Raw genomic sequence first — 23,829 nt, forward strand, 5'->3', positions numbered from 1 at the left:
CATTGATGTACCTTAGTTGTATGTGAGCTGAGCAATACCTCAAACAGCAGATATGCATTCCTTTGTAAATACCGTAGGGACTTTAGGTTGTTGCTGTCTGCGTACGGTTACATGTAACAGATTTTATTCCCTTTTTATTCCTTTTCACAATGTATATATATACACACACAGCAGTACACATCAATATAAGATGAGAATCATATTCTGTTAATGCCTTCTCATCTGCATTCTCTCGTCTTCTACTCTAACAGCCATGTCCAATTTCGGCGTGACTTTTGAGGGCGTTAGAATTAATAAATAGTTTGAGTTGAAATGTTTTGTTGAATTTAATAAAAGAGAGAAAAAAATTAAATAAAAAAATTATAAAATTTAAATATTTTTATTTTAAAATTTAAAAAATTAGTATTATTTTTTATATTTTGTCTCGAAGTTTAAAAAAATTATAATGATTAGATGAAAAAAATTAAAGATTTAAAATTAAAAATATTTTGCTTAAGTGATATTTTGGAATAAAATATCTAAAAATACTTAAAAATACTTAAAAACAGTTGTGTTGCCAAAATTGTGAGTATGTAAGACAGCTAAAAATCCTTAACCGTCCTCCCAAAAAAGAGAGAGAAAAGAAGATAACAGGCATTCTGAAAAGAAAAGAAAAGTAAAAACTACAACATAAATATAAAAAGAATTGAACTGATAATGTTGTATATTACACTATCGTTCTATTTATATTCTACTAATCATATTACACTCATGTGTTAGATGCGTCATTATTCATCAACCCTTAAAAGGAGGTGTGATGAACATTGCTCCATCTGAGGTGGAAAAGTGGTATACATCATAACTCAATGCCCAATGCTGACATTTTTTTATTGCAAGGAAAAAAAAAAAACTCGTGAAACATGAAAAATTCGACCCCTTTCACTGCTATCTCATGGTTTTTATTTTTTTCATTTATCCTTCTCAATGTGAGCATCTTTTCTTCCGAACAGCATAGGTGACATTCCGGTTCCGGATGATAACAAGGGCAGCCCAATCCGAATGCATGATATTGCTGCTCCATTTATTTATAGAACAGAAGCAACCAAAGGAAATATGCTTTTTCAGAGCTCTGCGTGAATGGCACAACGAACACAAAGCTATGCCAAAACTTTGCTCCTGAGTGAGCAAATGATCCTTTAAACCCTGCAGAAAAAAAGGGTTTTGAAGAATCGTTGATGTTTTGCCTAGGCCTCATTTGATTTTGCCCCTTTTCAGGCTACCATCAGTTCAAGCCAAAAATCCCATCGCTAACTTCAGTGTTTCTACCAAAAGGTAATTTATGGATTGCCAGTTTCCAAATGCAAGATCTGTCTGGCTACGGTCCCAGGGATGTTCAAACCTCTCAAATATCTTCTTTCAAAGCAAACCTTCCCAATGACAGCCAATATAGAACAAAACTGCAACTCAAGTGATTCAATTAAGTCGTAACACCCTCTGCATGACTAGAATAGATCAGATGGCTGCCCTGTGTATGAAGAGTTAAATCAGGCACGAGAATATGTGAAGGGATGTGCTGATTCATAACTAAGAAAACTGATGATTGGCATTTAACTCGATCAAAATTAACATACTGCTTCAAATGTCCATCAATCAGCACCATTGAATGTCATGACACACTTTCTGTTTCCTTTGCCAGAATAAAACCTCCCCCTAGAATTCACGATCAGGCATAATAGCTCATCTCAAAATTGGTCAGCCTGGAAGGGTTCCAAAGAACCCCACGTTCTTCCCACTTTCAGTTTGATGTGCAAAGGAACTGAAAAACAAATCATGAATAAACTACAGAAGGAACAAGTTCTCAGAATATAAAAATTTTGAACCATAGATAGCATACCAAGAAGAAGGGCAGCATTTTCCATGCTCATTTGCAACAACAATGCAGCTTCCTTTGTCACGGAAGGATCAACTTCCAGTACCAATTCGTCATGTACCTGGAGAGCAATGACAAGAGCATCTGTCAATTTTCACGAAGCACATACTGTAAAAGCAAATACCTTTTCTTTTTTTTTATAAGATTTGTAAAAGCAAATACATTGAAGAAGATAAAAGGATGAACTTCCATCTTTATTTTTCTACTTTCTTATTCGTATATTCTGGCATTTTCAGATTGGTGGAAATACATGAAGGATGAAAAAAAGTATAGAAAACAACAGAAGTAAGCAGTGTTCCCAAGTGACCTGTAATACAATTCGGCAGCGGCCTTTGAGAACTTCAGACTGTGTTGTAAGTGAACCAGAGTCAGGCTTATCAACTCCTTTGGCAATCACAGAGTAAATATTTATCATTGCAATCTTAATAATGTCGGCAGCAGATCCCTATAAAAATCCACTATTAACACATGAATATTATTTACTCTACACCAAATCTAAAACCCATTCCCATTCCCATTCCCATCCCCACCACAACAGAAAAAAGTTTTACCTGACAAATAGAATTGACAGCTTGTCTCTGGGCTTTTGATCTTTCCTTATTGTTTCCAAATTTAATTTTTGACAAGAAACGCTTTCTCCCCTTGAGGGTTTCCACATATCTAGAACACAAATGTGCTTAGATAAGTAACAGCTTATATTACACAAACAGGAAGATAGACATGCCATTAGAGCAAACATTTAACGCCAATTACAAGGTAAATGATAAATGAAAGAACATGAGTTGTTGTTTGATAACTAACAATTTAAAAAGATATAAATCTTGTCAATCTTCAAAGTCATCAGTTTAAATGAAGGAAAATAACCTAACAAAAGGAAATTTCTAAATTCCCAGTCCATTGCTTGCGTTATCTTTATCCTTGTTTGAGAATAGTGATGAGCAAGAAGAAAAACAAGAAAATATCCTCACCCTTTCTCGCGGCAAGATGCAATTGCTTCATGGAGCCAAGAAGCAACACCAGGAAAAGAACTTTTAAAGCTTTGGATTTTTTCTGCAGCTTCTCCCGAGCTACAATGCAGTTGTTCTGCGAGGGTGTTCACACCCATTCCATAAAGAATGCCATACACCAACCTCTTAGTCTGGTCTCGTTCATTGGAGTCAACAGAATCCTCAGGTTTCCCAGTCCATTTTGCAGCTATCATAGTAAAAACATCCCCATGCGGCTTACTAAGAAGTTCAATTAGTGAGGAGTCTTTAGAAAAGTGTGCCATCAGCCGCAGTTCTATTTGAGAATAATCTGCTGTTAACAGTAACCAGTTATCCTGCAATAAAAATTAGGAATGAAATAAACCAGAATGTAATACAGACTTGGAAATTATTCCCTGCCCCCTCCCCCAACCTTGCCCCAACGCAAAAACCCAAGTACATTTTTTGTATTAAGTAATAATAATCTTTATTAAGAAGTTCAAAAGTTACAATCCGAGTACACAAAAAGTATATAAGAGAGACACTCTCTAGAAGTTTGGATACACACTGTACTTATGTTGCATCCCTTTGCCTTTTTAATAAAATTGGATCGTCAATAAAAAAAAATGGAGCAATTTGAAGTGAATCTGACCATAAACACACATACACAAGATCATTACCTGCGTAGGAACAAAAAAATCACGAGCATTAATTTTGTAAGGCTCAGTGCTGGTGTCATCACCATCTTTATCCTTGTTCATTTTGAAGTCAACCACATGCTCAACACACTGCAAAATTCAAAAAGTAATAACAATGAGGATAAATAATATATATATATATATATAAAAAGGGATTACAATAATAGTTCATTACACTAGTTTTTAGATTTAACTTAGCAAAAAGAAGAAAATGAGGGATAAGAAATCAAACCTGAAGATTAGGTTCCTCCATTGAAAGCCGACCCGTTGCTGTTGACGTTTGGAGCCAATGACCATGAAGTGTGTACCTATGCGTCCTCACTGATAGTCGAGCCATTGAACAAATTGATCCCAATGTGCAGTTTAGGAGCTTTGCCAATGTACGGTGCTCTTTAATGACTGGAATAATAGGATGCTCATGCCTGAAATGAAATCACATCCAGTTGGCAGTTGGTATGCATAGCTTAGCAAATGTGAGATAGGCCATGAAAATCCTATATTCTAGAATGCTCTGTGCACAATATAGAGAAATACATATGTATATGAGATGAAAGCAGAGCAATAGAAAAATTCAAGACATATCATATAGTAAAATTAAGAAGGCTCTAGCGTGTGCTTTCTCTGTTATACCCACTCAACCTAAATCTGGAACAATCATTGAACAAGAATTTCTATCACTTTAAGCCTTGCTATCCAAAGGAAAAACTTGAAAGGAAAATCAGCAAGTAGAGTAGAGGGCATGCAGATACATATTACCCTGAATAACATGTCACCAGTACATGTAATGTAACGTCCCAATGGAAGACCCAAACCACATGGTCTATACTCCAAAAGGACTAGTCAATGATACAATTAGAGCCCCATTGGAACCTTATAAAGAGCAAGAACTTCTCCTTCCCAAGCAATGTGGGATCTCATACACCACCTACCATTATCCATATCATATGGGGTATCACAATCTACCCCCCTTAAATTCCCGACGTCCTCGTCGGGCCTGTCCATTGTAGGTGGCACGGCTCAAGTCCCACATTTCTGGTTGGGATGGGCTCTGATACCATTTGTAACGTCCCAATAGAAGACCCAAACCACATGGCCTATACTCCAAAAGGACTAGTCAATGATACAATTAGAACCCCATTGGAACCTTATAAAGAGCAAGAACTTCTCATTCCCAAGCAATGTGGGATCTCATACACCACCTACCCTTATCCATATCATATGGGGTATCACATGTAAACATGTGCTTTTTTTTTCACTTATTTGCCAAAAAAAAAAAAAGTGCATTTCAAACCATATAAAACACAGTTGGACCTCCTTCAACACCAATAACCTTATTAAAATCTGGAAAATTGTGAAAGCATAGAACCTTTTCTCTCCAGAGGTGCTTTTCTCTCTACCCAACCGTTAGCATCCTTCCATTTCCTCTGCCCAGAGGGGGGTTGGAGCTTCAGCTCCTCCCTCCCTCCTCCTGTCCGGCCAACGCCGGAGCTGTCCATAGATTTTTTTTTCCCTTTTTTCGTCATTTTCCGTCCGTAGCACCAAGATGCGCCGACCTACTGCCTACCGGCCACCTACGACCACCACGCGCCTTGCTAGCAGACTCTCCAGCCGCTGATCTATTAGACGGTAGAAGAAAACTGCTCAAAAGAGCGGCGCATGAGTCTCATGCACTGCTCATACCACGCCAGAGAGAGCCTTGTAAAAACCCCAAGTTTTGTGGCCCACGGCCAAGTTGCCAACCATACCATGACAAGCCTTGATGGGCATGGTTGATGCCTTGACACTGTCACTGACAAGGCTAGACAGCCCCACGGCCCATGCCTTGACACTGCCGCTGACATGCCCCGAGGACAGCCCCACAGGCATGCCATGACATGCCCAGGACATGCCCAAAGGCCATGACAGCCCCGCAGGCATGCCATGGCAGGGGCACGCCCAGGATGCCCAGCGAGGCTAGTGACAACCCTACCAGCACGCGTAGCCCGCCTAGCACTCACAGCGCATAGCATGCCAACAGCGCACCCAGCACACCTAGCGCACGCAACCCTAGCACCCAAGCACCTTACTTGGGCCATGCTAGCAAACCAACAGCCCCATGCGCCTAGCCCAACGAGCCCCAGCAGCATGTCAGCGTGCCCATGCAGCAGCAGCCCCAGCGTCCAGACCCTTTGCCTAGGCTATGTCAGCCACACGCATGCTAGGATGCCAGCCATGCCCATGACCCATGCCATGTGTCAGCCTAGGCCACCAAGGGCTAACATATGACACGGGCCATCATGAGGCCCACCCAAGACATATTTTACAATGGGGCCTTTTAAGGTTTCTCACTTATGTTATTGTTTTAAATAGGACCTTAGACATTTCATTTTACATCTTTTTGGCAAATTCCTTTGTGGACGGTTTATTTGTTTTGAGATCAATTTGGTGCCTTTGCACTTGGGCTACTTGGGTGCAATTCGTGAATCCCAAGGAGAGGATCAACACCTTGCAATTCGTGAATAGGTATTGTCCATTTATCTATCCATTGATCTATCTGTATTTCATCACCTTGCAATTCGTGAATAGGTGTTGATTCAATTATCCATCTCTTGCATATTTTCCATTCTCTATTCAATATTCATATAATCTATTGTTGTTCATTTATTTTCTTGAATGTTCATATATTTTCTTGTGTTTTCTTGCCTCACAAACACATTGTAATCCTCCATCTTTCCAATCCCATATTTCCATAAATTCTACTTTCCAAAGTTAGCCTCCCTTCATCCAAATTAGCCCTAGTCAAAACCCTAGAGTCCCACAAGGAGATTCCTACATTTTAGGAATCCTCACCTCATCTTATAAATCCAAACGTTAAAATCTCTCCATTCCTAGAATCACTCAAGTCAACCAAAGACCTTCATCCCTTACCTAAACCGAAACTCAATCATTCCTAAACTAATTCCTACAATTTAGGACTCTTAGCTCACTTCTCTCCATATTTCCAAATCCCACCAAGGATCTTCATCCTCTTGTCATATCCAAATCCTATCTTCCATCTCCAATTCCTTAATTCAAGGAAAAATCCTAGACTCATTCAAACACCACCAAATCCTTCCTTTCCAAGCCTTAGCCGATTCCGATCATCCCTAAATTGCCTCCCACAATTTAGGAGTCCTAGCCTCACTCATCCACATCCTTCCAAACCCTAGCAACTCATCCTACATGCCAACCCTAGTCCATCACTTCCCAATTTCGTAATCCCCCTTAGCCATCACCCAAAACCCTAGCCTCACTTCACCATACCAACCCTAAGCATCACCCAAGTGGCGCCAACATCAAGGGCAACCTTCAAGCCATTCCACATTACATCAAACACACCAAATTATCACTTAGATCATCTGAAATCATCATCATCATCAATTTCATCACTAGACACCATACCTCCATCAACCTAGGGACCCTCCATTGCCACAATTCGTTCAAGGCCAAGCAAGTTAGCAAGAGTCATTCGGTCATCACAAGGCAAGGCAAGTTAGTGGACCCTTAATGTTTAGGGACTATACTGAGGTCCCTAACATGTCGCCGTCACGCGCGGCACCACTAGGATTAGTGGCTTCGGATCTCTAACATCCGACCACCGCCTTATCTCCTAGAGTGGCGCATAAACCACACGTGCCACCATAGACAGTAAAGGTCATATGCCGGCATATCGACTCATCCTCCAGTTGCTACGTTCTTACGTTCCTGCTTTCTCTAACCAAGGATCAGCTGAAAGTGGACGTGAAAGTCTCTTCCAGCCAGTCCAGACCAACAAGATGCAGTACACAACCCTGTAATATAGTTTGTTTATCAGACCATATTAAAACCGCTTCAAGCAGCTTCCCCAGGTGGAAAATGGGTGTGAGACAAACTTTTGGCTCTAGATCCATTTTTCCTTATTTTCGTGATGTATCTGCTGGTTTTGGGAAGACTATAGGGGACTCCCACCCCATTAGAACTTGTAACCTGTAATCTACTAGTTTATCTATGAATATTTTACTTGCTGAAAAAAAAAAAAAAAACACCTTATTAAAATCTGCATCAACCATAAACTTCTCCACATCAATAAAATTCTTAGTACTTACAAAATAAGCACAACACTGCATATTATTAAAAGGGACAAAATTTTAAGGATTCAGGAGGAGATAAATTAATACAATTTCAACAGGCAGGGATGCACTACAACTCATCTATTAAATGTAAAATGCTTTCTAGAAGAATTTTTTTTTTTTTTTAACTAAGATGAATTTAATTAATGATCAAGAGAAGTAAGAAAGGTAGAGTCAAAACACAGGGGGGTACACAACAAAACACACCTATTGAGAGAGAGAAAAGAGAGCAAGAAAGTCCAGGAAATTAAATTTTGAGAGACAAAAGGTTGGCTGCCATCCAGTGCTGGTGTACTTAAAAAGAGCGCCTTAAGGCCTTCAATATTCCTTGCTATATTGTTAATACTTTGGCAATTTCTTTCCCTCCATATGCACTACATCAAACAACTCAGCATCATCTTCCACAAGGTCTTACCGTGCTGGCTCACAAACTGCCCCTTCCAGCATGCAAAGAGATCTTCCACACTTATTGGCATCACCCAATTAAACCGTAGCAAGTTGAAAAATAACTTGCTATAATGTGCCAGCTACGTCTCATTGTAATAAAAGATAACCCATGGATTCCCCATCTCACTTACAAAGCCATGACCCAAGGATTTAAGTCTAATTATATGAAACTATTGTCTCCTAAGCACTCACAAATTTTCTCAGTTACTGCCTGCCCTTCTTTTTCACCATCCTTTCGTCTTGTTGACACCTTCAACATAATGAAATACTCGGTTACGTCGCAGAGGAAGTTTCATAGCACAAGGTAAAATATCTTAAAAAACCTCCCCTCATATTGCTTGCAGTCACCTCTACCTTCTTGAGAACAAATTCTTTCCTCACTTGCCTTTAATGATATCGATGCATTAGTCTCAACATCACCCGTTTGTAACAAGCAACTATTGAGTATGCCATACCTTTCTTCCCTAACAATTTATATATAGCATGGCATAGCTGTTTTACAAATCTTTTCCTTTTTTGATAAGTATTTTACAAATCTTTTCCTCAACTAATAATTTACAATCTGATGATTGAAAGAAGAGGGAAACATATACATGCCCAAGAAAATTGCATATATTCCAGGATAGCTCTTCACTAGGTGTTTTCACGTCCTATGCACTTGGGCTTCGCTTATTTCTCTTTTAGTATGAACAAATTTTCCTTTTACTTATAAAAATAATATATATTTCAAGGAAATTATCCACAAAAATATATCTAACTAGGTGTATGCTCTTGTATACATCCCGTGCACTCGGGTGTTGCCTAGTCTTCTACTATTATAAATAAAAAAAATTTACTTATCAAGAAACCATTTTTTTGATAGGTAAAATAAAGTTTTTATTTATAAAAGAAGCAGGCATAGCCCAAGTATACAGGCAGTATAAAAAGGAAACATACTAGGAACTGCTACAAGAAAATCATGAAAACTAGCCCATTGAAATCAATGACAATTGCCCAGCTGAATAAAGTATTGAAGAAAAATCTCTTTAACGCCCACTGGACATTCCTGATCTTCAAAGTACCGACCATTTCTCTCCAGCCAAACACCACATAAGACATGGGAATCATTTTCCACACAGCAGCTATTTGGGAGCTACCCTAAAGGCCTCTCTAGCAAGCAAGTAGATCCACCACCCTACAACACATAACCCAAGCAAAACCAGTCCTGTTGAAGATATCATTCCACAAAATCCCAGCCGCCTCACAATCTAATAATAAATTATCCACAGATTCCCCACCTTTCTTATACATGTAACACCTATCAGTACAATATGCCCATGTTTTCTCAGATTATCTATAGCAAGGATTTTGTCAAGAGCAGCTGTCCAAACAAAGAAAGCTACCTTAGGCGGAACCTTACATTTCCAATTACACTTCCAAGGAAAAGGATTATGGGTCTGGACTATTAACACCTTGTACAAAGATCGAACCATGAATCTCCTACTCCCATTATGAAACAAAATAATCCTATCCACCATACCGTTCATTGCATTATCCAGCAAAGGTTTTCTAAAGAAATATAATGCTTTTGACTTCTTTGATAATGCTGCCATTACCTGGAATTGCTTCAACAGAGTAATACTCCAACAACATTTAAGGCAAGCAAGTGACCGACAAGTCAATAGCATATATAACTTTAAGCTTGTTGGCCTTACAAAGATACCTTAAATGGTTCTAACAACATAGGGTTGGAGATTTGACCCCAACAAATTCAAGTCTTATATACTGTCGATTCTAATAAACACAATGGACAATGAAAATTCATCTGTATCACTATATGAACACCGATGCAGGTTTTATGTATGGCCAATGCAAGCACTTTCCAAATCAACATTGATGTATATGAGACTGATCCTCAAAAAGAGTAACTCAGTCTATCACAAACAAAGATGAACTCGACTGCAGACTTTGAATAGTTACTTGGAATAAACACCCTCCACCTAGAAGGATTGATTTTCCTTTCTATTTCACATAGTCCCATATTGTTTCTCCATTTCAAATAGTCAAATATCTTATTCATCACACTACCCAGAAGTGCCACCTTCACTATTTTAGGAATATCTCTAATTCCACAACTTTGAATATACGATCTTCAAAATATTTTCTTTCAAGAGGAAAATCTCTATCAGAAGGGGGTATATTTTTTCCTTTGTGTCCTGATTAAGTGTAGAAGATGGATCTAACCCTAGCTAGGTGTTTCTCTTGTATACAACCATGTACTTGGCTATGCCCAAAAAAGTGTAGAAGATGGAGGGAGCATAAAATAGTACAGGATCCAATTACCACATAAAAATTCATCTTTAGATGGGAAATGAGCCATAACAGGAACAAAATATCTCTACCATTACCTTAATAAATCCAAGCAATGCTTGTCAGTACTTGGATGTTGCTTTCCCATATTGTGCCCCTCTGGTATGGGAAGCTTCAAGTGCCCATACAGCACATTTGCAATATCTGCTGCTGTATATAATGAAAATGTCAAGCCAGCAAGCTTATAAGCTTCCTTCTCAAGATGCCTCAGCTTTTTCGCCAACACATTACGTGCCTGGAGGCATCCGTCCATGTCAACACCTATTCCCCAAAGCTCCATGTCTGCAAGAACATTAACCTAACACACACACAAGCATATAAACATGAATACTTTAAGCATCTAGTCAATAGAAGACTGCATCTTTTCCATAAATTGGTTAGATGGTTCCAAGGATCAATGACTTTCTATTGCATTCCTGGCCCAAAGTGGCTAAAGCAGCTTTTCATACATAGCTTTGCATGTTTGAAAAAAAAAAGGATGAAGAGATTTATCAAGGTCAAAAATTCATTGAAAAAACGATGAAGAAGAATGTTGCGATTTACATGCTCCAAAACTATCTCATCGTGTAGGTACCTAAGACAAGACACATCAGAAAGTCTGAATGTAGCAGAGAGAAAAAGAAAACTTTTTGCTAAGTAGAGAAAAAGATAACTTACCAATGGGGTTTCTATATTCATGAGGACTTCAATAAGCTCTTCGGAAAGAAGCAACTTCCAGAGTACAGAACATAAAGCTCGTGTTTGTGCAACCCGACGGCAGCAACCATTATGTGCAGCCCTTCGCATCTGATTCTTCCACCTCCCACTCTGACTAGCAGCAGCTGCAGCCTCGCTGGATAACCGTTTCTTAACTTCCTATTTGTATCATGATCACAGCTTCGTAAGACAGTTCAAGAAATGATGAACACCATAGTACTATTAGTTAAATAACAAGACTCAAAATTTTCAAACTCATTTGGCCCTAAGAAATTAAAAAGTAAAAAGTTATTGGCATTGTGAAAACTAAAAACATAATCTGTTCCAAAACTAATTGATATGATTCTTCTAATTACCTTCTCCAGGTTTGGGTTGGAGCTTCTCTCCTCATCGGGCCAGAGGATCCATGTGACAATGGACATGTCAATTCCATCATTAATATTAACTGGAGACAACAATAAGTATGAGTTGTCTATTAGTTCAAGGCCCATGTTTTTCCCAGCAAGATCTGAACCAAATTTCTGAACTAATACTGCAGGAATTTTAAGAACCTGAATCTGAACTTTTAGATTCCAAGTAAATTTTCTAACATTTCTTTTTCCCAATATTTCACGAATCCTATTCCATCTTCGTTCAACTATCTCCGACCAATTCTCAGGAAGTGAAACACTACTCTTATCACCAGATATACACATGGATGAGTAATCCTCTCTTCTTTTGTCAGACCACATTAGATCCTTAGGCAAATTGACATAGTATACAGGAGAATTTTCCCAACAAGTGGCTATGCCGTGTATTTCAAATGGGGCAACAGAGTTCACATCCAATCTTTTGTTGTAATGGACATCAAAATAGAATTCCTGTGCAGTCTCCCAGAGGTCTAAGAAGGAATCAAATCCACCAGGAGTATTAATTGCATTGATAGGGCCTTTCCCACAAACGCTATTCTTAATGCCAAGAGACAAAATGTTGTGTGGTTCTGGTACTCCACAATGAAGATACCCATCACCTATCCTGGAAATGGCATTGGGTTGTTTTAAATGAATAGAGTCTGTAATGTCTGCACTTTTGGTATTACCAACAGTATCATTCAGTTCAGCACCACCGGTTACAGAACCTTCAACTGGTACCACAGAAGTTTCAGTACCAAAGTTACAGTGTACTGCAGCTGTTGAGTTTACTTCTTCTGAAGCCAACAAATCAATATCCGATCTTCTTATTAACTTCTCTCCTTCACTTTCCAAAGCGACTTTATCAGAATTGTCATTTTCTTCCATGGATGGCTTGGAGGAAATATGATTCATGTGCTCCACCACATCAAAATTACTGCTAGTGTCAATTCCAAAATATGTAGTTGCAGTTCCTTGCCTCACTTGATTGCCAACGGTAGTTGACATTAAGGGTCGAGAAGAAAAGTGTGGAACGTTAAATCCCAGTGATTTAAAAGCCGAGAAAGCAACCGCCCTTGCTTCTTCAGCCTTATCCAGGACAATTTTGCGTGCACCATTTTTAATCTTCTTGGCTACTCCCAGTTGTACCCGTCTTTGTGCTGAACCTTCTAACATTCATATAGCTTACTTGTGAGTATTAAATATATACATAAGAAATAATACAGTTTTATAGGTGATAAAAAAAATACTTGTATGGATTAGATATTTTGATAAGAGATTAATTATAGGAGAACAAATTAATCTGGAAGCAGGAAATGAATGATAAGAGCATAAAGGGGTATAAAGCATAAAATCTACCACCACTAATAAAGAGGCACAAAAAGAATCTATTTTGAAAATAGCTAACCATATTGAAGCCAGGGATTAAATAGAACAGTATTTTGTTATTCTTGTCCTCTCTCTCGATTTTCCTTTTTTTATTCAGTAGCAGATTAGTTATATAATCATTTCCTCACTTTTATAGAAAGTGTGATTAGTGGGGCAATAGAGCTCCAACCATCATGAATACGGTACAATCAGGACACCTCCTGCACAACAATCAACGCATCATGCAACCTAATAAACAAAGTCAACCACATAGCATTACTCAATGGGAAATATTATCCGCAAACGAATAAAGACTAAGAGAGTGTAAAACCTCAGATTAAAGAATCTTGTTGTGATGGGCACAACAAGATTACAACTGCTTCCAACATATAAAAAAAGGCTGATGATAATCATGAAAAATAACGATATTGCGAGTCCAAAAGAAAGCAGTTCATCTAACATATGAAACTCCACAAAGAAATTTTCCAAAAACCAACTCTGCATCAGTTATGTCAAGCAATCTCATTAATAAACATCAAATCAAATACTGCTTAAGTTCTAGAAGATCCTGTGGTTTAAAAATTCAGTACAGAACATAGATGTTTTCATGCATCACATGTAAATTATAACTATTAACTAAAGAAATCATATGCTGAAAATGTCTGGTATCACCTTGTGCAGCCCATGAAGAAGATTCAAAAAGAGCTTTGACAATTTCAGGAATGGAAGCTTCTGCAATTGCTAGAGGTGTACGCAAGCCGGCTTTGTAAAGTGATCTTGCTCGAGAACCCTAAAAGTCAAATGTAGAATAGTCAATCCCTGACCATTTAAAGAATGCTCACATTAAAAATCAAACATAAAAAACCCAATCCCAGATTACTACAAAAGCCACTGGTGAGGTTCTCCTCAATGCATAAACAAAAAGAAATTTGACAAAAGGGGGTACCTTAACATATGGAATTGAAGTAAGCTCTACAATTTCTGCTCTTACTCCAAATGAAACGCGATTTTGGAACTTGGCAACCAAGCCTTCCAGATCGTGCCATCCAAGTCTCTCACAAAACATGGTAACCATAGATGCAAACCTTCCTGCATTCTCTTGTAAGGCTTGCACCATTCCTCTAGCCACTTTAAAAGCTTCACAAACCTCCACCACAGGAACTTCCTTCACCCCAGATTTTTTTTTAAAAAAAAAAATTGTATTTAGCAAGGTGGGGAAAACCAAAAATAAATAATGAATTAGAATATCCCTCCCAGATAAAGAGGAATTAGAGTCATATCTAGGTGACCAAACAAATAGATATGCAATGTCAATGGATGACAACACTCCTTGATTGAGTTAGTGGATAACAACAATCCTTGATTTACTCTTCCCTTTCAATTATTCAATGGACGACAACAATCCCTTGATTTAGTAATGGACGACAGCACTCCTTGATTTAGTTAGTGGTAGTTAGTGGACAGCTTTGGATTCTTTGTACAGTCTATATATAATAAACAAGAAATATCAAGGGCGGCAACAACTCGGCCATTTCATACAATCTGACATGCAATCCATACAAAAAATCATGGAAGATAGACTACAAGATAGAATGCACGTTATCCCAAGTCACAGTCAAATAAAAAATTCACAAACCTCATAAAAAACATGCAATACAAAATATTGGGGTTGCTTACATTCACAGATTGGGGAAAAGTAAGAAATATAATAGACACCTGCACTAGTCTTGATAGGATCAGTGCAACATAGAAACGTTTACACACTCGTCGCATTTGATCATCTGAAAGGATTGAACTGTTTGTGACCGCAAATTTGTTTTCATGTTTGCCTCGCAACCTTTTCAAATCTCTTGGCTGATTTGAAGAACGCATAGGTGCACCATGCGCCATGCGCATTAAAAATGGTTCCACCACTCCAACTCTATTGCCAACTGACTGCATTTTATGCAATTAAGAAAAGAAATTAAGAGATTCAAAATTCTATTCGATTCACAAAAAAATAAACAACGAACTCCATATACTTGTATTTTCAATTGTACAGGTAAATGCAAAGCTAAAAGCTATAGTCGGGGGACATAAGTCAAGTCAATGTTTCACATACAATATAAGTGTGATTATGAAGATTGATTTGGAAAAAGGACATACACATGTAATCATGAAGAAAGAAACCACGCTATGTATTGGTTTCAAGAAATTGGAAAATCTCGAGTTGCTCTTAAAAAAACCCACAATTTGCCAGTGTCCCCAGAGACATCCAATTAAAGAGGTCAAGCTTTTCAAACTCCTCATGGTATTCACAGCACCAAACAGCCCATGCAGTCACCTTTCAATAATGCTAGGGAAAAAAACAACAAAAACAAATTCATAATATACATTCAGACTTGCCAGTTGCCTATAATGATGCCAGAAAGCATCCCATATCTAACAAAGCAGTTACTCGCCTCCAACCAGTCTCTAATAACATTCCAAAATATGAACCACAAAAGGTAGTTCATAGTGAAGTTCTAATTCAAAGTCATAGAAGCACAGTGTTTGATGAGAAGCAGAACATCCAAATATAAACCAGCAGAAAGAGTCATTGATTTTTTTCATGTGGGTCCCAATTTAACCATTGTTTCAAAGGGACTACACAAGACTTGCACATTCTAGAACTGTATCTAGCATTACTCAAGAAGAATTACCTGGTCAAGAGCAGATAATTCCATGAACCGCTCGTAGAATAGTTCCCAATCTGGCTCAACGTCAACATTAATTGGTGTTACTAAGTAAACTAAATGCAAGTCAGATGCAAGCACAAATCCTTCTCTTGCCCTTGAAAGATCATCCAGCACAATCTAGGAGACCAAACAAAAGTTTATAGTAAATCTCAACTACAATTTTTTCTGTTCCAACAATTACTTAAACCAACATTACTTTTGCACAGACAGTGAAAGAATTGTTTGGAAATCAAAAGGGAAATAGAAGGTGCAATTTTTACAAGAGACTCTTCTGGGCAGAGAGAACTGCCAAAAGCTGCACGCCCAAGGGGTGTGGTGCTATATAACTTGGTATCTTCATTCCATTCAAGAAATTTACTGTGGCATAACCACCGAAGAGATTCCTGGGCTGATTTCACTACATCTTGAAATGGCTTGGTGGAATTGAGAAGAGTACACCTAACGTATCGATGAATATCATTAGCAGTTTGAACAATTCCGCCGGCCACAACTTCTAAAATAGCATGAGTCATTCCATTCACATCTTCAGACAGACAAGAATGCAATGGTGGACAGGTTTCATTAAGAAGTCCCATAATTCTTTTGATCTCTTCCGGTTTGCAAATTAGTACCTGAATGGGTAAATTATCAGGAAAAAGATCAACTATTTAATATAAAAGCAGTGATTTGACTTCACCAAAATATGCCAAAAAAATAATGAAAATAGAGGAATTAAAATATAACAAAAAATGCTAACAAACAAGCATTAGTGAAATTAACAACAAACAAACTAAAACATTAAAAAGAGAGCAGTAATCACCACAGGAAAACAATACAAAAAACAGGAACTACATAATAAAACTTACACTTTCCCCCTGTGTATCTATTCCAGTCCGACCAGCCCGGCCAGCCATCTGTTTGTACCTTGTCCCATCAATAAAATCACGACCGATCCTGGGTTGTCGGAAAATGACCCTCCTAGCTGGCAGGTTAACCCCAGCAGCTAAGGTAGATGTAGCAGTTAAGACGCGTAAAAGTCCCCTGCGGTAACAGGTTTCAACAACCTCTCTTTCCTCAACCTATAGAACGAGCCCAACCTTTAGAAATATGGAAATCTCACAAGGATCAACAGACGAAGTCATCAATAGTAGAAAATACTCTTGTCATTCAAATGAAAAAGAAAGTAAGCAAGAATATACCATGAGAAAATAATGAGACACATAACCCCAACAAAATAAAAATATAAAAAAAAATCCTAAATACCGTGAGGCCAGCATGGTGATAGGCAACGCCAGAAGGGAAAGTTTCTTCTAATATAGGATCCAATCCAACAGGACACCTTCGTAAGGCATCAATAGCTGACGTAATATCAACGAACTCGCTTTCATTGTTACGAACATTAACAGAAAATCTTTCCAGGAATTTTGCAACATGCCTCGCAGTTGATTCACATCCTTTTCGACTAGAGCAAAATATCAACACTGAATGACCCTCTTGAACAACCTGAAATATTTTCGGTTGATACATATTGTTCTTCTATAATAATATAAAAACAGTTTTGCGCCATAAGAAACCCCTACCTCATTGCACAGTTCAACAATATGATCTGGATCTTTACCTCCAAGATCAGCTGCTTTTGAAATTGTTCTAACAATGTCCATTTTTTTGCTATAAACTGTGTTGCCAACCTTAATATATTCTTCTAATGGAACTGGTCGAAATTCTGTCTGGTATAATGCTGCCTGCATCAGATTTAAGAAAAATAAATCTTAAGTTTATTGACCACACAAGAACATTACAGTCTACAGCAATCACGTGGCAACACTTCATATTCTCCCCCAAGGCAAGATGAAAACAATAATGTGATCACCTTAATACTATTTGAATAAAATTCCTAAAAACATGTTCAACAATAGTAATGTTTTTTTCTTATAAGCAATAAAAGCATGAGAACTATAGATACATAGGATATACTTAAAAAAAAAATGTGATGATTAAAGCTTCCTGATATACATTTATCTCTCGGCAATTATTTACTAACCTGAAGGTGACATATAATAACTGAAACCCCAAAAATAAAATATTTCAAGTGCAGTCTTTCCATCAGATTGAAAAGCCTAAGATGTAATGATGATAGTGAGTATCATTCAAACATCTATGAACCAATTTGTGCCCCTATTGTTAAATCATTGCCCTTCTTAACCACATATAGGTGCATTAGAAGCTTTTTAAGTCATTAATGCCCTTCTTATGTTAAAAAGTGTGATCACTTGCAGATCTTTACATTTATCCTCCTGTGTTTGGCAAGTTAAACACATCCAATAGATCTTGATCCCATGACTTCACCCACCCTACCATTATTATGGAGAATATATGCCATTTGGGTTAGAACAGATCAGCCACTTGCAGATCTTTACATCAAATTGAAACACTAGAACTTCACTAATGATCTACAGTTCCACTCACTTAAAGCCAATCTGTACCCTCCATACCATTCTTAAGGAGAAGATCTGACAGTTGGATCAGAACAGATTGGCCACTAGCAGATCTTTACATCAAAATAAAACACTAGAACTTCACTAATGATCTACAGTTCCACTCACTTGGAGCCAGTCGGCAACTGCCGCCACATTTGGCATGGTCGCACTCATTCCAACTATTTGCAGACCATTTGCAGGGTCAGCTTTACCACTGCTCCTACCTGAACTTTCTCCACTACTTGATTCTGAATTGCCTTCACCAGCTGCATAACGAAGCTTTGTCAACATAAGTTCCAAAAGATAGCCCCTACTTGGATCACCAACCTGTTAAGAAATATAAGCGCGAGAACTTACTATGTAGCATAATCAGAAAGCACAAGCCTAAAGAAGCTAGATGGAAAAAGCCTTTGGAAGAGAAAATAAAGTGAATTGAGCAACATATCTGCATAATAATACATCAATTGAAAAATATCCCACAAGCTTCAAGTAAAATACCATGTGTAGCTCATCAATCACAATAATTCCAATTTCAGATAGGCGACCCTCTTCAAGCAATCTGTTTATTAAAGAGTTTGCCTTCTCTATTGTGCAGACAGCAACAGAAGTATCTTTAGGAAGTGTTCCACCACCTTGATTTCCATAATAACTACGAACATGCTTCCCGAGTGGTTCAAGAAGAACCTCCAGATGTTCTGCCTACACCAATCAGGACAGAGACAAGAAATAATATATACATATGTATATATATATATTGTTCTCTATGTATGTGCGTGTGCATGCTTAGTAAGTCAACCATAACTAACTTATGCTTTCTTCAAGTTCAATAGAAAAACAGTAAAGCACCTTTTCTGTACAAATTGATACGTAAGGAAGGACAAGTAGTGCCATTTTTCCAGTTGATATGACCCGCCGCAACATTAGAATTTCAGCAACAAAACTTTTACCAGCACTGTGGCAGATGTGGATTAGAAATAACAAATAACACGTTAAAGCGTGTAATAAGAGCACTTATAAAAAATAAAAAAGCATGTAATAAGAGCATAAATTTATGGCATATGTGAATTAGAAACTGCCAATGGTTTTTTTTTTCTCTTTAATGGCACTGGATGCCCGGAACAAAGTCAATCTCGGTGCCACAACCATTCAAAAACAATGGTCGGTATTTGAAAAACTAGAAGAATGAGAAAAAAAAAGATTAAGCAACAATAGCATGACAAAAAATTGAAGATGAATTCCAAATACACGGGAAAATACCTTGTAGATGCACAATATACTAGATTTCTTCTCTGTAAAACACCATCTACCTGAAGGCACTCAACCTGAAATTTGGTAAAAGTGTGTGCATTATGCTTTAAAGCCTAGGGAGTAAGGATACAGGCAGCTGAATCGATAGGAATATGATATGGATACACCAAAGATACTGCAAATACACACACACACTTTGTCCCAATTTATATGTGTTAGTTTGAATTCTAAAATGTCCGTTATACTGTACTAGAGGTGACATGGGTTAATGAGTCTTGTACGCATCTTTTCAAAATGTAAGGGCAATAATGAATTAACTTTTAAAAAGTAGATGTCCCCTGGGACATTCCAAAACAAGAAAAGAAAACACTTAAAACAGATAGAAGGAGTAATTCATTGTGATCCATTGGTAAATACCTATAGGTGTAACTTGAGTAGTTTAAACACAACTATGTTGCGAATCCTTCCTATGTTTGCACATGCAATTGCAGACCCTATTTACTCTTTTTTATAGAAGTAAAAAAACTTCATTAAAATTCCCAAATAAGTACATAGAAGTGGCCCCTATTTACTATAAGAATGATAAGCTTAAAAAAACAAAGTATGAGATATGAATCCAATATTAGATTTTAATTTTGAATTCATAAACAAATTAAGGAATATCCAAGAAGCTTATGCGCCTACACTTCTCATATATGATACTAAAGCACATAAATAGTAAGACCATTGAAAAACACAGAAAGAGGTGCAACAATAAGCAACATATTATCTGCTCAAGGCAGAAGAAAAAGCTACTTAAATATCATGCCCCACTCGACCACTGCAGTAACCATTTAAAGCCACATAATAATATGATAACAATTGCAAAAATCATCTTAATCCATAATCCATTCATATGAGCAAATAGATCACTGAATTCATTGAAAGCTAAAAGCTACCTGCCAAGGATACAGTTTTGAAATTCCTCTCTTTCTATATGTACTGCATATTTCAGATGGAAGCCAACTGTGTAGATCTGAACGATCTTCAAGACGCACAAAACTTGAAGGAGTACTTGCTTCATCAGATTCATGGTTAAGAACCAAATTCTTGATTTCATTTACTGGTGAATTGGATGTCATACAACCATTATCAGGACATGACATACCCCCAGCCTCTTTGTTGATTACAATAGTAGAAGTCATCTCCTGTACCTCATGCAACTTTTCGTCTGAGTGGGCTTTGCGACATCGAATCAAGATATTACTAGTTTCTAGCCCTTTGACATTTACAGAACCACATTCAGATTGCTCGCTGCCTTTATGAGTAGCACATTTTGAACCATCTACACCATGATGGTGTGAGGTACTTTCATTCAGGTTTTTGCCCTCGCATGAGAAGTCAAAATGCTTAACAGGAAGTGGGGATACTTCTTTATGCAGATCTTTTGCATGCTTCCCCAGGGACCCCAAAGAAGCACTTAACTCCATGTTCCAGGCTCTCTTCTCACCCTCATTTAATGTTTTCAATGAATTGTCATGACAGACACCATTTCTCAAATTGCACGAGTTCAAGACATGATCTCGGGTTGTACTATGAGTTTCTTCAGCGGCCAGAGGAGCACACAAACCATCAGCAAATTGAATTGCTTCATTCCAAAAAGCTTCTCCTGGTGAAAATATGGAGCTTCCACGGATTGACTTGGGGGTCTCATTACTGCATGCTTTAACAGTCAAAGAACCCGGTGTACGTAATTCTGTCGTATTGACAGATGATTTAGGCGTATTGCTGCATTTTTTCAAGCATGGTTGAAGATCAACCAGACTATCACCATCAATAACCTAACCAGGAAAAATAATAACGATAGTAAATCATATTTAAATCGAATAATCAAAATCTGGTTATAAGATTTATAACTGAGTTGTTTAAAATTGACCTTACCTCTCTAGAAGAACTAAAAACTGATAATACAGCTCTATCAACATCACCAGGCTGCATGTCCTCATGATTTTTCTTTTTAGAGCAAGTGAATTCACCTTCTAAATGTGAATCATTGGTATTGCACTTCTTCTTGGATGTCTTATCCATCCTGTCGAGGCACAGTGGGCTGTAATGTCTCTTATGTTCATTCACTTCTGGCTCTGACTGTGAATTTACACTTGGTTTACGCTCGCTGCAAATATTAGAGGTTCAGAAATCTAAATAACATAAAACAAAAATTAGAGAATAAAGTAACTGCAGTGCAACCGCTGAATCATCCTCAATGCCACTAGCGGAAAGAACAATCCAGAAGAAAGTGCCAATGAGAAATGCTAATCCAATCATCGGTAAAGGATGTAGATATAAATGGTTCCTGATATTTAGAGTACAATACCTACAATACAAAGAGAGGAAATCAGCAGCGAACTTTTTTAGGTCTGAATTATCCGCACCGTGGGGAAATTTTGAGGAACCTTTTGCCAAATCTACAACTGCAGCATCACCCATTACAGATAATCCATGAGATGCTTCGTTCTGAGCCACTTCAACTGCTTCAGATGTTGCAGGGTGCAATTCTTCTGAAAATAAGGGCTGCTTAAATTCATCCTTGGAAGAGTTATAAATCTCCAGTGCCAAATTTCTTCTGACTGCATCTGGCCCAGCCAAGGAATCATGAACTGTATATGAAGACCTAGGACTGTTATCATCTTTTGAAGTCACCAAACAATTGTCCAGAGTACCTTTGGCACTTGGAGAGCCTTCAAATGTAGCTTTCACATGTTTCTTGCTTCTCCCAGACTTGAAACCAGGTGATGTTTGTTTCCTTTTCTTCGAAACAAAAAACTGTATAACATAACACCGAGCACAAAATTGGGCAGAACCCCACCAAGTTGTGTTAAAGCGGGCATTACCCTTATAAAGCAAGTTATAGTTAGGCTACTGATTTTAGAGAAGACCCAATTTAAAAGCCGTAAATCTTGTCTAAAATTTATTTTTCTCACGGAGTACTGAGGCCGGGTTTGGTTATCCTGGTTGTGGAAGATGAAAAGGAAAAGCAGTCTATACCACATTATGCCATATCTTCTTTCTCACCCAATTTTCACAGCAAACAGACAGTGGGTCGGGGACTTTCCATTTTACCAAAGTTCTTTCTGCAAGACTTTTATTCAAAAACGAACATAATACCCGTTCTTGCTGTCTTCGTCTACTAGTTAAACCAAAAAGTAAGAAAAAAATGCATAAAATACCAAAGAAAAAAAAAAAGTATGTGCATCAAGACGACCGTTGGGACTCAGGTTTTGAAAAAAGTGACGTTGGATTCGAAAAGGACCTGATCGATGCGCCCCCGAGGCGATCCAGACGCCATGATCAAAGACGTAAGTTTCTGATCGGTCCGCGAAACCCTGGCTGTTTCGCCGCCGCGTGCTCTCGGAGCCTAGTTGCGACGTCGCGGAGGCGGAGCCAATTTGAATTCTAATTCGCCAAGTCGGTGTAGATGCATAGTAAATCCTGGCCAATCTTGAAAAGTTTGCAACGGCGCCCTTTTCCTTTTATGTATTTCCATGACGAGGTCTTTCAAGAGGAATTCTTTTCTCTTGGCTAATTTTTAGATGTTTAATTTTCAAGAAAAAACATTTATAACGGTAAATTGGTCGCATAATTATTTTTATAAAAATAAATAAGATATAGAATCAGTATGAAAAAAATTAATTTTTTAATAATAAATTTTATTTTTTTAAATAATTACACGATACTTTATAATTATATATAGAGTTACTCTTAATTTTTATACAAAATTTATAATTAAATCCTACTTTTCTAACGATACGAGACTGATGGGAAATTGGGGATTTTCTCAAGGTAATGCTACTCAGTTCTATATTTTGTTCTATCGAAGTTATTAATGGTGTAATTGTGCTTTTTTATTTTAAAATTTTTTAAATATTTAAATATATATATATATATATATAAATTCATTAATAATCATCTTCTTAATCATTTAAAAATATAAATAAAATAAATAAAAGGTTAAAATAGGGACAATTGGGCATTAGCATTTCTCTTTTCCATATGTGAGGATTGGGAGGACGTCCCTCATCCCCGCTAGCTACATCTTTTTTTTTTAGAGCATTACTCTCAAGTATCCTATACCACACTTGTTAATGAAAAAAAATTAAAAAATAAAAACATGCTTGTGATATAGAGATAATTAGTATAATTTTTCTTTTTTTGTTTTATAAAATAAAAACGTAAACATGTTTTATTTTCACTTCAAAATATAAACCTTTTTTAATAACTTTCCCTCTCTCTCTCTACAATTTTCTCTCTTTTTATTGTTTTTTTTTATCTTTCTGATATTTGAAATATTTTCACTTTTTAAAACTGTTTTTTCGGGTTTGATAGTTTGGGAGTTGGACAAAATACAAAATTATCATCTCATCTCATCATTACATATTTTTCAAATCTCCGTATAAAATATAATAAATAATTTAATTTTTTTA

General features: G+C 37.4%; 1 protein-coding gene across 5 annotated transcripts; it reads right to left on the reverse strand.

Annotated features, from left to right (window-relative positions):
• Positions 1-715: 715 nt before the first annotated feature.
• LOC109009529 (helicase and polymerase-containing protein TEBICHI) lies at positions 716-22,827 on the reverse strand. 5 transcript variants are annotated; one of them, XM_035682715.1, is made up of 27 exons: positions 22,659-22,827; positions 21,723-22,171; positions 21,290-21,521; positions 20,308-21,189; positions 19,379-19,443; positions 18,968-19,073; positions 18,620-18,820; positions 18,248-18,448; positions 17,225-17,386; positions 16,908-17,147; positions 16,511-16,723; positions 15,926-16,276; positions 15,630-15,782; positions 14,665-14,883; positions 13,895-14,113; positions 13,621-13,738; positions 11,548-12,749; positions 11,153-11,350; positions 10,534-10,793; positions 3,805-3,994; positions 3,555-3,662; positions 2,878-3,230; positions 2,461-2,569; positions 2,217-2,354; positions 1,874-1,970; positions 1,611-1,795; positions 716-1,504 (listed from the first exon to the last, which is right to left on the reverse strand). In XM_035682715.1, the coding sequence occupies exons 1-26, from the start codon at positions 22,692-22,694 to the stop codon at positions 1,722-1,724; spliced, it is 6,576 nt and encodes a 2,191-aa protein (XP_035538608.1). In that variant the 5' UTR covers positions 22,695-22,827; the 3' UTR covers positions 716-1,504; positions 1,611-1,721. The 5 variants fall into 5 exon arrangements, with proteins under 5 accessions (XP_035538608.1, XP_035538607.1, XP_035538605.1 ...); XM_035682714.1 differs by having other exon boundaries at positions 1,611-1,970; positions 11,548-12,746; positions 21,756-22,171; XM_035682712.1 differs by having other exon boundaries at positions 1,611-1,970; positions 11,548-12,746.
• Positions 22,828-23,829: the final 1,002 nt, after the last annotated feature.

This window comes from Juglans regia, chromosome 11 (genome assembly GCF_001411555.2).
Source record: "Juglans regia cultivar Chandler chromosome 11, Walnut 2.0, whole genome shotgun sequence".
Taxonomy (NCBI): Eukaryota; Viridiplantae; Streptophyta; class Magnoliopsida; order Fagales; family Juglandaceae; genus Juglans; species Juglans regia.

What these genes read in the sequence shown, in the direction of transcription:
- LOC109009529 (XM_035682712.1), bottom strand. Translation starts at nt 22,694, where the DNA reads ATGGCGTCTGGATCGCCTCGGGGGCGCATCGATCAG. An exon ending in CTTCAATTCCATATGTTAAG is followed by an intron (nt 13,739 to 13,894) that starts GTACCCCCTTTT and finishes TTTGACTTTTAG; the next exon opens with GGTTCTCGAGCAAGATCACT. An exon ending in CCAACCCAAACCTGGAGAAG is followed by an intron (nt 11,351 to 11,547) that starts GTAATTAGAAGA and finishes TGATACAAATAG; the next exon opens with GAAGTTAAGAAACGGTTATC.